The sequence below is a fragment of the Fulmarus glacialis genome, unplaced genomic scaffold (assembly GCF_000690835.1).
Source record: "Fulmarus glacialis isolate BGI_N327 unplaced genomic scaffold, ASM69083v1 scaffold4503, whole genome shotgun sequence".
NCBI classification, from domain to species: Eukaryota; Metazoa; Chordata; class Aves; order Procellariiformes; family Procellariidae; genus Fulmarus; species Fulmarus glacialis.
In genome coordinates, this window is record NW_009203451.1 from 1 (window position 1) to 15,764 (window position 15,764).

At 38.6% G+C, this 15,764-nt stretch overlaps 1 protein-coding gene across 1 annotated transcript; it reads left to right on the forward strand.

Annotated features, from left to right (window-relative positions):
• Positions 1-1,360: 1,360 nt before the first annotated feature.
• RPP40 (ribonuclease P/MRP 40kDa subunit) lies at positions 1,361-13,307 on the forward strand (the record flags this gene model as incomplete). The annotated part of the gene is made up of 7 exons (XM_009574632.1): positions 1,361-1,505; positions 2,754-2,822; positions 4,288-4,383; positions 5,555-5,680; positions 9,858-10,056; positions 11,592-11,726; positions 13,010-13,307. Coding segments are annotated over 7 exons (969 nt in total), but the record flags the coding sequence as incomplete, so codon positions are not given.
• Positions 13,308-15,764: the final 2,457 nt, after the last annotated feature.

Sequence of the window (15,764 nt, forward strand, 5' to 3'; positions counted from 1 at the left end):
GGGGGAAGAATTAGCCCCCGTTGGCTTGGTGGTCTTGCGCAGCATGCAGCACCTCAAAGAGTGAAAGACCGTGTGGACACGGACTAGAAGAGGGGTGACCCGGTGGAAGAGGTGACAGTGTTTTGTCAGTGCTACCTGGCAAGTAACAGAGAGAGTGGCACCCACAAATTCCTAGTCCAAGCAGTGACGGACTGAGGGAGTCCCTCAGCAGTAATGGAGCCTTCAGCTGAAGCCTGGCTCAGGTGTACCCTGAAAGTCCTCTTTTTCACGTTGTCCCTCCTTCTGCCGAAGTATCACGTAGGGCCGTCATCAACAACTGCTTCATTGTTTTGGACAACTTAATGTTGCGAAGGCCAGTTTTTGCCAGCTCGCGCTCCTTTCTTTGCCTGGTGCGAGTGTCAGTCAGACCCTCTTGCTATTTCCGTAGTAATTTTTTTAGCAGCTAACTAGAAAGCTTTCTACTGGTGTGGCAGGCAGCCCATCTGTCAGTTGTTATATTTCTTTGAGTATGTGTGGAAAGGGAGGTCCATTCCTGTTCTCTGTGAGCTCCTTTGTTTCAGAAAAAAGTTTTTTTTTTTTGAGGGGTGGAGTGGAAAGGAGCAGGGGGATGAATGTTTATGCTACTTGTGCATGGTTATTGGGAAGCTTGGTGCTTGCCCATGTAATAACCTCGTTTGCCCTGGTCTTCCGGACTTAAGTTCTCTTGATCTATGAAACATGTACAGGAAAGGCTTCAAAAAAGGGGAAATTAAAGGTAGGCAATTGGACTAAAAGACTGAATGCTGAGTTTAGTAAGAAAAGCTAGGTGCTCATCCCTTTTGAAAATCGTTTTCCTACCTTGAATTAGAAACTTGCTACAGAAGTTCTAGTCTTAACGTACGCCTTACGGCTTTTTTGAAAATTGTAAACCCATCTTCAAGTTTTGTTCTGATGGTCTGTTCACTCTCCTGACCTCCAAAATATTCTACGGAAGAGAATGCATTCAAAAACTAGTTTAAATTCTACTTTGGTCTTTGCATTTCCCCTGAGATTACGTAAATGCTTAGCCTACATTTTTAGTTATAACTGCTTCCTGCAGCAAGGGCTGAAGGAAATGTTCCAGTGTGACTTCAAGCTAAATTTATAATGACATGAAACAGGATCGTTAGTTAAGTCATGCCGTGTTAAATCGTGTCTTTATGTAGCACCTCAAATGCTATTGTATAGCATGTAAAATGCAAAAACCAAGTAATTTTCTTCATCTCATTTTGGTGTAACATACTAATTTCTTTGAAAAGAAGAATTTTTCTTTTTTTATTTCTTGTTTTTCTTCCAGACAGATTTTAGGATATGATTTACATTACAAATATGTTCCTAATAGGTGTCTTTTTTGATCCCTGAATGTGGCATACTACCTGAAGTGCTGAAAAATACTATTGCGGATGTTGGAGAGTACTACCTGTTGAGGAATTTATCAGTTCATGAATTGGTTGCTCACGAATTCATTGATGCTTTTGTGAAGAAAGGTAAGGAGGTAATCAGAACATGACAGATGCAGTAATAGTGTATATTTTTCATGCTTATTATTATTTATTCTGAAAAGTATTTTAAAGGAAGGGAAGAAAAAATACTAAGAAAATTCTGTATTATTTTCTTTATCTGCTTTTTTCTGCTTGGTGGCGCATCAATATTTGTTTACACCCAATGGGTGCAAAACTTCTGTGACTGTTCCCTCTTCATTTCTCCCTATTCCATCTTAATTCTGCAAGCCAGCTGTCAAGAGGGCTTCCATGTATCCTCACACCTATTTATCTTCTACATCTCACCTTTATGCAGATTCCTGCAGAAATCGGCTCCCTTCTCCCTTTCTGATTCCTTCATATTTCAACACAGAGCTGTGTTAGCTGTGCTGTGCAGCAGGCAAGAGAAAAAGAGGAAAAAATACACTTTTGGTGGGGGGTGGGGGGTATTTTGGGTTTTTTTGCTAATGGAGCTGTAGCGGCTTGTACATATGCTGTAAGAGCAAAGAGGGTGTAAAGAAAGATGCAGGCTCTTCCCAGCCAACTTGCTACTGCATACTCAGAGCATGCTGTTTTCATCGAGCAGGCCCCGCTCATTTGGCTTATAAATGTTGTACCCTTCAGATGACTGTCAGGGAGAAAAAAAGCTTTAAAGGGAAAAGAGAGGAGAAAAGAGAACATGTGGGTGAAATGGGAGAATGAGATCCATTACTTTCTAAACGTGGGACTCCTTTTTGTATTTCCTTCGGTCTCATTAATAACTCTTATGCCAGTAGTTTTATGGAAGAAGTATGACATTTGTACACCAAGTTTACAGGATCTGACTCTTGTATTCTTAAGAACAAAATTGTAGCAGATAATGCTGCAAAAGGTGTTTAGTAATGTGAGCATCTTCCACCTTGTCTTCATGTGAACTAAAAATAGAAATGTGTCTGGAAAAAAATGCGGCTTTCCATTTGCTGAGTGGGGAAGGTCACAGGTGGAAAGAAAGTGTTTTCATATTGAGGCATGTCATTAATATTATCTGTATTTACAGGTCCTTTAAAATAGTGCCAGTCCAAGGTTTATAAAAATAATAACAAAATGCTATTTTGCTTGAGAAGGTGGAAGAACATTAGTTGATGAAAACACAAGGGTTTACAGTGATTGAAATGGTATTTGGCATATTTAATTATCTTGAGGTGAATCTTTCATATTGTCATGTCTGTCTTTAGAGACTGTGTAATCTCATGGTTTTCTGCTTTACTATTAAAGGTTCATGCTACGCACTTACCTATAACACAAAAATTGATCAAGATAATACTGCAGCTCTGCTACCAAATGGTATGTTTTGTTTTGTTTTTAGTAATACATACATATTGATTATGGTCTTGGATTTTTTTGTTTGGGTTTTTTTTTTTTTTTCATTTGGAATGATGTAAACTGGAAAATGTAATGCCTACTGTACTTGCCAACCTTATTAGAAATATGTTTGAATCAGAAAGTATTCGTTTTAACTTATTTTTTTCATTCATGCTGTTAAACTATTTATTTCATCTAAAGGAAATTTAAAAAAAAAAATTGTTTCACTTATGTGTGGTATCAGATTGTCAGTGCTTCAACCATAATTGCAGTTGCTACGGAGGATTATTTTTGTGAAAACATTGCATTCCAACTTCTTGTTTACTACTGGTCTTAAAGACAGAATTTGTACCAAAAAAGAAAATTATCAGCACTGCTTAGGAACACCTTTTAAATATTCAGTGTTTATTCTTTGAGAATTGTGTGTTAAAATACTCTGTTGCAGTTCCATCACAGTTTTATGACAAAATGTTCCATCTCAGGTGGGATTTTACATGCAGAGAAAATAATGAAGCTATTTTGGGCTTCAAATATGTCTTCTTATTTCCGTTTAACAATATATCAGCTACAATAGAAACACAAATTGGTCTATCGGCCCTCTAGCCTAAGACACTGTAATATGACAGGTGCCCATCAGGGCATAAGTAAATTCAGATTCTTCAGAGGAGGAATCCGTTTATGTGCTCTGTTAGCGCAGTCCGAGCAAAATGGATACCTGATAGTGATTGAGTTTGTATGATACAGTTCTTACAAGCTATGCACAATTAATGCAGAGACAGCGTTACAGTTCCTGTTGATGTCATTATCTGAACTCTTCAGCAGCGGCCTTACTTGTTTGTAGTCTATATTATACTGTTCTTGTACAGTAGAATTGAAAGACTCTAGTAGAGATCTGTTGTGTGAAATTCTGTACCAAGAGGCAGCTGCCAGATTTGGTTTATGAACACGGAAGTGGAGTTGTTCCAGCGCATATCTGCTCATCACTAATAAGCATAGTTTACTCAATGTGAGTAGTCCCACTGGAGTTGGAGGAACTGCTGTTGTTACATTTAGTTGAGCAGTGCACGCATGACTGTTAGTAAGTCAGGCCCTAGTGTAAGGTAGTGTTCAACCAACGACACAGCAAATGCTAGGGGACAAGTGGAGGAAAGACTGAGGCAATAAAGTGAGGTAGTGCAGTAAAAAAGCTATGACTATCTCAGGAATAATACTACACTTTTCTCTTTCTAGTTCATAAGACCTCTTTGATAAAAAAGCGTAATTGAGTTATAACATTTTTTTTTTAAGGGTTAATCTTCTAATCCATCTAACTGGAACTAAGGAGTCTGGATTACATTAGTTATACCATTGATCCAAAGCTAACATTGTATAAGATACACGGTTCTCAGAAGACTTCAAAGGGAACTAAGTAGAAGGTTATTTGTATTAAAGTTTGTTTTGTTTATAGGAAAACTAATTCTATCAGTGGATAAGGATACTTATGAGGAACTTGGACTGCAAGGTCGCCCTTCTCGGTATTGTGGCAAAAAAGTAATGAGATATAGTAAGTATTATTTATATTAACAGTGCTTATTGCCGGTCTGTCTGTGAAGCACCCTGTTAGGATATTAAACCAGCAATGCTGAAACTTCCCTTTCCTTAAAATTGGTTAATGTCTAGGTCGTATTTATCCAGATGCAGATACAAGGACTGCATGAAGAGGAAAAATACTTTTTCCAAATAATAAAGCAGTTATAAGGAAACAGATGCATGATCTTTTGGGTATTCTATAAAATTTTTAATTTCTGAGTTTTTCATTGTTTATACTGGAGTGATGTAGGACTCAAGAATTTTTGTATACTGTGCACAGTATCTATGCCTTCTGATTTAAATCGGAAAATACTAAACTAATTAAGGTAGAGCTTAAAATTTGCACACTAGACAAAAAAAGTCAGTGAAGAGCTTCACCCAAGACTGCTTGCTTGAAAAGGAGAGTTGTATTACATTTGACACATTTAAAATGGTAGTCTCCATATACCAAGTACTTGGAAAATGTTGTAATTTTTTAACAGCTGCAGAGGAGACATACTGAGTGTGATCTTTGTTAATTTTTTTTTGGTAAATAATTTTAAAAAACATGAACACTGTGTCATCTCAAATGTATTAGAACCTGCAGTAGTTGATAGGTAGTTACGTAAAAACTTTAAAAAGGGAAACTTGTTAGCTCTAATAAGAATTTTGGCAAAATGGGACATCATTTTACTATTCAGTTTGTCAAGTAAAATGTATGCAGAAATTTCCATCTGAAAAATAAATGTAACTTTTAGCCTGGGACCAATTAATCTAGAAAAAAAGTGGAAAAAGCATCATTGCCATATACATGGCTTTTGGTGTTAGAAACTCTAGCTTTTTTAGTGCTAATAGCTTGCCTAATTACCAAGATATTTTTAAGGCACTGTTTTGGGAGTTCTGTCACTGCCATTACAAAAGGAATCTGTCCCTCCACTCACTAGAAGGCAGTTCCAGATTATATCAAAATAAGGACAGCAGGAGGTCAATATTTATGTACATAATGGGGACTCATATTTGCATAATCAAATACTTTATAAAGATGCTGTGTATGTGAAAAGGAAGTTTAATGTTCTTCGGTTTCTCTGTGTTCTTTTAGTTCTTAATGAATTTAATACTAAAATTTATTTCAATTGAGTAACTATTGCTTTTTTACATTTTTGCAGTTATAACTATTGACTTGACTGATTCTGGCTTTCACCCTGATAGCAAGAAACATAATAGAGTGCTTTGGGCCTTGAAAGAAAAGAAACCTTTAGAATTTGACTTCCTGCTGTCTTGGTATAGTACAGGTAATAAGAACTAAAAGTAAAACTAAAATGTGGCTGACATGAAGTCCAAATATTTTTAGTTTACTGTTCTTTTCTAGTGATTGTCCAAATGCATTTTTAGTGGATGGAAAAGTTAGATTAAAATGTGTTTAGGTGGGATTTTTTGTTTGTTTTGTTTATTTGGGTTTTTCGGGGGGGGAGGGGGAGGTTTACTTCCTACACAGCAGAACATTTCAGTTCAGGAACACAACAGTGATTCGTAGGAGATTCATTAGTTGCTTCATTTCCTTGTCTCTATGTTGCCCAGGCTTTCTGGTGTAACTTTGCCTATTTGATAGTGCTGCCTCTTCTTTATAAATCCTGTGACATAAATAACCGTTATTAATACACTTTTTTTCTTTAGTTTTTTTATTAGTACATGTAAGTTACATATTTGGTGTAGTACTTGAGATGGGGAACTTCTCGTTTCATCAGTAGTTGTAGGACATGTGCAGAGTCCCTATTTCTGTCATGTGCTGTGTACGCTGGTATACACGCAGTCTGTTATTTTATCATTTTATTCTCAAGCACTTGTTTGAGATTGGAGCAGAGTGAGAGGTGGTTGTTATAAGAAATTGTATTGTCTCAAATCACATTTCTTCTAGAATTCGTTTACCTACTGTTTTCTGATTACATTAATTTTTCTTCTGGGATTTAAGTATTGTTCTTCCTCTGAGGGTCACTTTCCAAAGTCCTTGGTTGCTTGTATTACCTCAGAACAGCCTGTATCTAGGGTTATGTAGCATTTGCATAGAATTGACAAAAGCTGCAGGAGCCTGTACTGCAAAAAAATGTTTTTCTTCATCATAGCTGTGTAGCTTTTAGTGTGGTTCTGCTTTGAGTCACGAAGAAGTCTCCATACTAATGAGAAGGGATGTTACAGAGGTCCCTGAGAATACTTTCCCATCTGCTCTTTACATTGTTACTCTTGCCTGGCTCTTCAAGACCAAGTCTGAGAGGGAGTTACTGATCTGAGAAATTAAAACTGCTTACAAGCTCCTTTAACAGTGTCCCATGTTCACTTTAGTCCTTCACGTTTCACGTCTCCCTTTTTGAGTACTAATCATGCAACAAGGATCTTCCCTTGTTTGTCATACAGAAATTGTTTAAAGGCTTGCAATTCCCGTCCTTGTAGTCTTTGGGAACGAGGCACAGTGAAGACTGTTGCTACCATAAATGGTGACATAAATCCAACTAAGGTGGCGGATCTTCAGGCTCAGCTTGCTTGGATTTATTGACCCTGGGCAGAGAGCAAAATGCCTTTAGGGCCGGTATGTTTCTTATGTTTGTTGCTGCCAGCGTAGCAGTGTTCAGGAAGAATAGCATTCCTATTCCTCACTTTCTTATATCCAAAAACTGGGTCAGGTCAATAATTTCCTGAATATAGAGTTAAATCTGAATGCCTTTCTGTGCAGGAATCTTGTGCTCATAACACATGAAAGACACTTAGTTCCGTAGTACTGACAAAAATAAAACTTTTATAGATTTTTATTAATAGACATGAAGTATTGTGTAGATTCTGCTGGAAGGGGAAAAGAGGGCATGTGTTTTGTTGAGAGAATCCATGTCCTCTGTGAACATTCTGCTTTCAGCCTTCCTTCTGATAACTGGTGTTTCTTGCTATGGCCAGCACTGCTGTGTGTTACGAATGTAAACATTCGTGTCACTTTCCAAAAGCAGGATTTTTTGTTTTCGTACCCGTTTTTCGCACTTAGTGATTCTGGCACCAAAAGGAACAGAAAAAGGGAGTATGGAGTGTCTCGTGTCTTTAATGACAGAGGCAAAATAACCTTTTCTTCTCTTTTCTATTGCTGTAATTTCTGTGACAATTTTAAATGTTTATTGGCTGAAATTCACTGGCCTCCAAAAAACTTTGACAACGTGCCTGGTTGTTGTTGACATGGAAAGCTATGCTGTAGCCAGAGGAATTGTTCTGTCGGAGTCTTGACAGCTATAGTCTTTGAGGACTATAGCTGAGGCTCCCATATGGAGTGGGCATTTAAAATGTATAATTTCTTATATTTGACTGAGAATTCTAGGGCAATATTATACGTTCTTTGAACCTGTTAGTCTAACAAATGCCAATAGGAAGTACACTCTGAAGGAAGATCATCTGTTCTAGCACACTTCAGAATTAAATCTATCTATATAAAAATACTAAATTAACAAGAATTAAGTGGCTGCCTGTCTTTGTCACTGTGCCCTTTGGTACTTGGACAGCCTTTTTTGAAGAATGACTAAAAAGGACCAAGTTAGCCCTCCTTTTTCTACTTCCCGATGTGATTGTCCTTGATGAGATAAATACGGCTGATGGAGTTTAGGCAGTCCATAATTTTTGATAGCAAGTCTTGGACACTGTATGGATGACAGGAACATATCCTGTTCTTGAATTTCTTCTGTTCATACATGCCTTTCCTGAAGTATTTAAATGTTATTCTGGACTTCAGGCTTCTCATGAATAAGGTATTATGTCTTGGTTGCCTGGAGACCCATTGTTACTTTATGAAAATAGAATACATTATCTGGAATTTCAAATTTAGGAGAATTGATTCCACGTCAGTTATCTTACTGCTTCAAAAAGGAAGTTGGTTAACATCTCTTAATTTGCAATATGCTTGCTTAGGTTAGGTTTTTAGTCTAGGTTAGGTTTTTAGAATTTTACCTGCTGTTTTGGGTCACTTACTAGAGTGAAGAAACTCGGCCTTTCCCACAAGTCCATCAAGGTACATCTAATTGTTACAGCCGTACTGCATTTGAAGACTTAACACTTTTTTTTTCTTCTCTGATCCTAGTAAAGTGAGATTTGTGATATAGTTTGATTTCTCTACACTCCCCCCTTCCTTCTCTCTTCAATCCTTGTCCCCCAGACTATCCTAGAATTCCTCTTGACTGATAAATCTGTTCTCAAACCTGTAGTCACCTGCTCACTTCTCCACTGTTCAGGGGAAAATGGTGTTCTGGGGTGGCAGACACCTTAGCCAGGTGGGTAGGAGGGGCTCTAGTCTTGATGACTGATTCTGATATTTTTCTGAGATAATATCACCTTCCAAATATACCTTATCTGAAGATGATTTCTCAATTTACTGTAAATCAAGAATTTTTCTCAAAAACCTTATGGCTCCTAAACTAAGTTTGCCATCACACCTAGGAAATCAAGTATGTGGTCCTTAGTGATGGGATAAGAACTCTCAGAAGGATTCTTACATATTCTTGACCTCAGCTGAGAGAGCTAAGAGATCCACTAACCTGATATGCTGGATAGAAGGCTGAGTGCCTTTTAGGACAATGAAAAGGGAAACTTTCTGCAGTTGTGAAGGCATGTTCCAGGCAAATTTATCTGACACTATAGCTTTTTGCAAAGTATTCCTGAGATCCACAGGAATTTATTCCATTGGAGTTGTTCGTGATTCTAGAAGCCATACTGTCTCTAGGAGGCAGTTCTTAGTGAACTAGTGATGCTAGGATCCCTGTAGACACTCGGTGGTTTTGGAGGGAATACTGCTGCAATTCATTTGAGCGTAGTTCCCTTTACCTGATCTTAGAGATGCATTATCTTTGTGTACATCTACCACACGTGTTCTCCATCTCAAATTGCAATGCCTGAGGAATTTCTAGAGATGACCTAATGGTATAAGGCATGCATTGTCCTGCTACAGCAGCGAGTACCTGTGCATGAGCAGGAAGGGAATGTACATATGGACACTAGTAAGGCAATATGTTCTCTGGCCTCGTGTATATAGGCATGGGTATACTTACAGTGTGAGTGCATTTGCAGACCACTTTGTCTTGGGGAGCAGTTAACGTGTTCCTGTTCCCTTTCATGTGTTCTTTTTCAGGAACACTCTGAATTCCTCTTTCTAATGAGTTCATTTTATTACATGCCCAGTTAATTCTGCTTGAATTTTCTATTGACAGATCTATTCTTGCTAGTTAAATAGTAAATTTACTGAGCTATACTGAGTTGCTGGATCTTGCACTAATTTTTATTTCCAAGAAGATAAGGAAGCTGAAGATTTCTATGGCTTTTGCCAGAGGTAGCAATGTGTAAGCAGTTCTACACGCTGCATTTTCTTGTATACATATGCTCAGGTTTCATGTATTCAGTGCTCCTTTTGTTTAGTAGTTTTATAACAGCTCTTTGTGGTGTTGCGTTGTTAAGGTGCAGAGGGATCAACGTTGATGTCATACTTTTCAAAAAACCAAATACAGGCCCTGAAGCCAAAAATAACATTCAGCACATTAAGGGACTTGCAGTGTCCGGTGTTACAAAGTAACGAACTACAAGGCAAGCCGGAGGAGTCCTGCAGTACGGAGGAACTGTTTGAATGGCTAGGTGCTGTCTTGAGTCAAGTTAGCTTGTAAGTATATGGATTTGTTTGATCTTTAAATACATTTTAGGTAAGGAAAGCCACAATTTATTTTAAGGAAGAGTTGAATAAGAATTAAGAAAGACACGTTTCTGTAAGTGGTTTAACCCGAGCCAGCAACTAACACCACACAGCTGCTCGCCCACCCCCGCCCCACTCCGGTAGGATGGGGGCGAGAATCGGGAGGGCACAAGTAGGAAAACTTGCGGGTTGAGATAAAAACAGTTTAACAATTGAAATAAAACAAAGTAGAACAGTAATAATAACAGTGATAACAATGACAATAATAGATTATACAAAGCAGGAGATGCACAATGCAAGTGCTCACCACCTGCTGACTGACGCCCTGCGTGTCCCGAACCGCAAGAGCCCCTCTTTCCCAGACCATGCCTCCTAATTAGATACTAAGCATGATGTCACATGGTATGGAATATCCCATTGGCCAGCTGGGTCAGCCACCCTGGCTATGCTCCCCCCGCAGCTCCCCACACACTTGGCAGAACATGGGAAGCCGAAAAGTCCCCAGACATGGAAAGCCGAAAAGTCCCCAGTGCAAGCGCCACTGGCAACAACCAAAACATCAACGGGCCATCAATGGGTTCCTCTCATACCAAACCCAAACCACCCCTAGCTACTGGGAAGAAAGTTAACTCTGTCCCAGCTGGAACCAGGACAAAGTGGGAAGTCTGTTATGCACTTAAGTGTTTGTTGTAGTCTTGAATAACTTGCCTGTGTTTGTAGGGGTACCCATGTGTAGTGGTTTTGGCTGGGATGGAGTTAATTTTCTTTGTAGTAGCTGGTGTGGGTGCTGTGTTTGGATTTGTGACCAAAACAGTGTTGATAACACAGGGATGTTTTTGTTATTGCTGAGCAGGGCTTATGCAGTGTCAGGGCCTTTTCTGCTTCTCACACTGCCCTGCCAGCAGGGGAGTAGGCTGGGGGTGGGCAAGAGGCTGCGAGGGAATACAGCTGCGACAGCAGACCCCAACTGACCAGAGGGATATCCCACACCATATGGCAGTGTGCTCAGCAATAAAAGTTGGGGGAAGGAAGGGCGGGAAATGTTTGGAGTTACAGCGTTTGTCTTCCCAAGTCACAGTTACACGTGATGAAGCCCTGCTTTCCTGGAGGTGGCTAAACATCTGCCTGCCAATGGGAAGTAGTAAATGAATTCCTTAGTTTGCTTTGCTTTCACAACTTTTTGCTTCTGCAACTTTTTGCTTTACCTATTAAATTGTCTTTATCTCAACCCATGTGTTTTGTCACTTTTACCCTTCCAATTCTCTCCCCCATTCCACTAGGAATGAGTGAGCAGCTGTGTGGTGTTGAGGTGCTTACCAGGGTTAACCCACAGCCCTATGACATCTTGTGTATTAATTGCTTGGCTATTAGTTGCTTTGGTATTAATTTAGATGATATACATAGATACTACTTGTTTGGTACAAGTTTTGATTACTAAGATTTCCTGTAGATGATTTAAAGTATATTTATTTTAGTTGGGTGTTTGTTCGGGTTTTTTTTTCCAGAGACAACAAATCGTCTAGCTTCTTATCAACCTATTGCTGTCCTCAGCCCAACATAATGGTGGAAAAAGCATTTTTGTGCACAATCACAGGCTTTATAATTCCTGAGAAGATAATTCAGTTATTGGAGCAGCTGTGGTAAGGGCCGACAGGAGTACATTACTAAAACACTTGTTAATTTTCGAACACTTTTTAATTTTCAAAATAACTTTTAAATACTTCTTTTCAGTAGCGCTGTTGGAGGTAAATAGCAAAATATACAAAATGAAGACTTTTTTTTTTAATGAGCTGGAAACTTAACATCGGTATAAAAAAAGCAATAAACAATTTTGGATACTTCAAATTTGAAAATGCCTGCCCTATATTCTAGCAATGACTTTGCTTTTTATCTTTATTTCTAAGAAACAGTGGCTCAACTGAGCTCCTACATTTTTCAAATTCCCTCTGTCTATGAAAATCAGATGCCCTCAAATATGTCTAATTTAGTATTTTTAACTACTGACGGAAAATATGATTGAAATCCCCTTATGATACCAAAAAGAATATTACAAGGTACTTCAAGGTTATTACAGCATTACAATAAATTAAGTTACAGTGAGTTTTTTGAATCAAGTGTTGTTACATGAACGGGGTAGCTGTAGTTCTAATTCAATACCAAACTACATGATACTAGTGTATCATGGACCAGTGTGGTATCTGCCTGTATTGTATATTAGTGCTACTGATAGCAAATTCTGGAAGCTCCTTGCTCCATGTGTGAGGCAATTCTTGAAGTGCCTGGTGGCTAACGATTGTAGGACTGACTCATGACAATATTTCTGTTGCTTTATCTGGAATATGATCATTACTCTGAGCAATTTTCAAATCTCATGCAGAAAGCCTCCCTAGGCTAGGGTTGGAGCAGAAATTTCCTGGCTTTTATTCTCTACTTAAGAGCAGTGGATAATGTCTGGCTTGGATTATTTGTAATCCATTTCCTTTCTGGTGGTAAAAGTATTTGTGTCAAGCATAGCCTGACTGTTTCTTCCTCCTATGTCTTTTTTGCCCCGATAGCAACTGTTCTCAGTAAATGTTCTATTTTCTGAAAGACAATGTATGCTATAGGAAATTCAGAACAGGTACTTTACAACTTAGAACTTTTTCTAGTTGCTATAACTTGCAGGTTTGCCATGTCTAAAAGTATGGTAGGAATAATCAAGAGTCAATCTTATTTCATCTCCTAATGTCTTCTGATAGAATATTTTCTTTTGAATTTATTTATTATGTACTAAAGCAGGTCTAACTGTTAATTATAAATTTTCACTGAAGTGCCTGTCTTTGATTTTTTTTTTTCCTTTTTTTTTTTTAAATTTTATATCATATACTTGAACATGCTGTCCGTTCCATTATAATTATTGATTACCTTGTCCTCTTCCTTGCAGTTGCTATTTTGGTGAACCAAAACTGGCACATTGGCTGACATTGACTGTGCACGGCTTTGCAGACAGCCCTGTTTCCTGGAGAGAAAGTGAACATGGTTTTCACAAGGGAGGAGAGAACTTGTACAACTTTGTCATTTTTAGAAATCTGGACTACTGGCTTCAGATGGCTGTAGGAACTAATGATGATTGTCCTCCATAAAGCTATGTCTACAGAAGAAGTTTTCTAATAATCCCGTGTTACTGTATAAGAACCTAATAAGATAGTTTTTATAAAAGTAATTAGGTAACAAGTTAAGTACTAAGAGGCTGTGTATGTTTTTCTGTTACTTACAGCCCTTAAAGGATGACCTACAATGGAAGGAATGGATTTTTGTTTCTTCACTGTCATACAGTGCCTTCTGAAAGACTTCACAATTCTAGCTTTAAGAAGAAGATATGTTTTTGAGAGTTTAAGTTCTTAGACTGTAAGTGGTTTCCTTTTATCCAGGAGTAATTTTGGAATTTGAAATTTAGTTTTCCGGATTGCTAGCTAAAATATTTGAGAGGAAAGGTCATTTTGGGACTTAGTGTTTCTTTCTTTACACTAAAGATCTGTAAAACCTTCAAATTCATATTTAAGACATTTCAGCCTACATGCTGGCAAATAAAAAAAAAAAAAGATGTGTTCTCTGTAATTTGGTAAGGGGAAGAGAAAAATGGTGAGGAGGAGGAGGTACGTGATAGTGGGAGGAGCACCCATTGAACATGGAAAAAGTAAAGGCTTACCAACCTGCTTTTTGGATTCTGCAGATCACAGTTGGTTATTGGAAAGACGTTGATTTTTCACAGTGATGCAAAAGGCTGCTGCTTGCTATCTTAATTGACCTACACACACTCACACCCCCATCAAATACCTACTTTTAAAAGTAGCTTGTGGTTCTTACTTACATGACAACCCGTGGGGCTAAGATTTCACTGTCATGTTACTGCAGACACGTTTCTGGGAAGAATGCTATGGACATACCCTCAAACAATGCAGTTGAAGTGAAACAGGTTTTGTTAACAATAAGCAGTAATGCTGAGAGCATAGGCAGCCATAAAGAGTCCAGGTTAACTCCTGTTGAAATCCGTGAAAGGTTGGATGGTGGTTTGGGGGAGGCGTGGATGGGCGATACTTGGTTTTTGTTTTAGGGAGTGGGTATGTATCATTAAAGTACCAATGCAGTGGTAAAATGGAAGTTGATGGAGCGAGAGATTGGTAGTGAAAGTTAGGGCATAACTGTAGTGGAAACATCAAGATACCCTGTCAGGGTGAGTGGCACAGTAAAGCAGAAAGCCCATGGGAAGCTTTTCTTTTTTTATCTCTTTATGGGTTCTCTTCAGTGAGGAGAATCATCCTGGATGATTTACTGGATGGTATTTGTTTGTCATACACCTCCCCTGAACATAACCCTTTTGCTCAAGTTTTGTTACATGTTTCACAAACACAACTCTGACAAATCAGCAAACAGTTTTCTAAATCGTTATGTTGTTTTTCAAAACTACCCTGCCATGAGATGTTTCTGGTAGGTTACCAGTAGCAGAAGTGCCACCTTATCACATGTACAGACATAGACTCACACAATCACAAACTGAATGGACGAGAGTCTGGGAAAGTTATTGGCTTGACACTTGACTAGTAAATATTTAACATGGCTTGCTCAAACATTATGTTTCATTACTATGCATCAGTGCAAATGGCTTCAGTTGTTGGCTGAAGTCTGCTTTTGAAAGTGTCTGTTGATGGATTATGCCACATGTCAACTTTCACGAAAGAGACTAGTAACCAGAAGTGTCTTCCTTTTTCCCCTTGATTAGAAGGTATCTTAAAAGCTTGGGCATTTCCTGGAAGTTACACTGCAGCAAAAGTATGAATACAAAGTTAAAAAACTTAAATCTGTATGAAAAGTTGGATGAAGTTTGTAGCCACTCCAGCAAATGTGCTCATCTTTCTGTCAGATTGTAGTAAAACTAACTTTTTCCCCCACAATGTGTATACACACACACAAACAAGTGTAATGTATACTGCTTGGAAAAAAAACCAACTGCCATCCAGAAGAATCTTGTATTGGTGGGTTTGTTTCCCTTGTTAACTGTGAGAAGGGAGTGAAGTCTTATGCATATGCTTTATAATACTCCCAGCAGGAGTGCAGCAGCTATTGGCCTTGGCTCTGAAGTGGCAGCAGTAGGACCAGGTGAAACGGTTTTTCTAATTGGCACCTGGTTGCAGAGCACCTTGGGATCGTTGATGAAATAGCTGCTGCAGAAGTGCTGGTGGGTACATGGTGATAGCCTCACTGAGACAGTTCTGGAAGGCAAGCTGAGAAGCAGGCATTTCAGCTCTATCAGTTCTCAGCATGTGAGTATTAAGGTTAATCTTTTATGGATATCTAGGGAAATCTCATCAGATTGGTCAACAGCTCCTATCTACATAGGCAAGGGACTGTAAATATTTCTCAAAGCTCAGTGTTATAGGCAGAGTCATTTGGTTATGCTGCCTCCTACAATCCCTAGTTGTCTTCTGGTGGTTGATTCAAAATGGCTTTTCCAGTTAAGGAAGGGATTAAAATCCTGTCTCTGGATCTTGCAACTTACTTGAGATGCTGAGCTGGTTTCTGGCTTTTCTCCTTTTTCTTTAAATCTCCTGTACAAAGTATCATTGAAAACCTTGTGCTGTTAATACTCACTGCAGTTGGTCTACTCTTGGACCCTGTGAGATGATACTGCGTTAACCAGA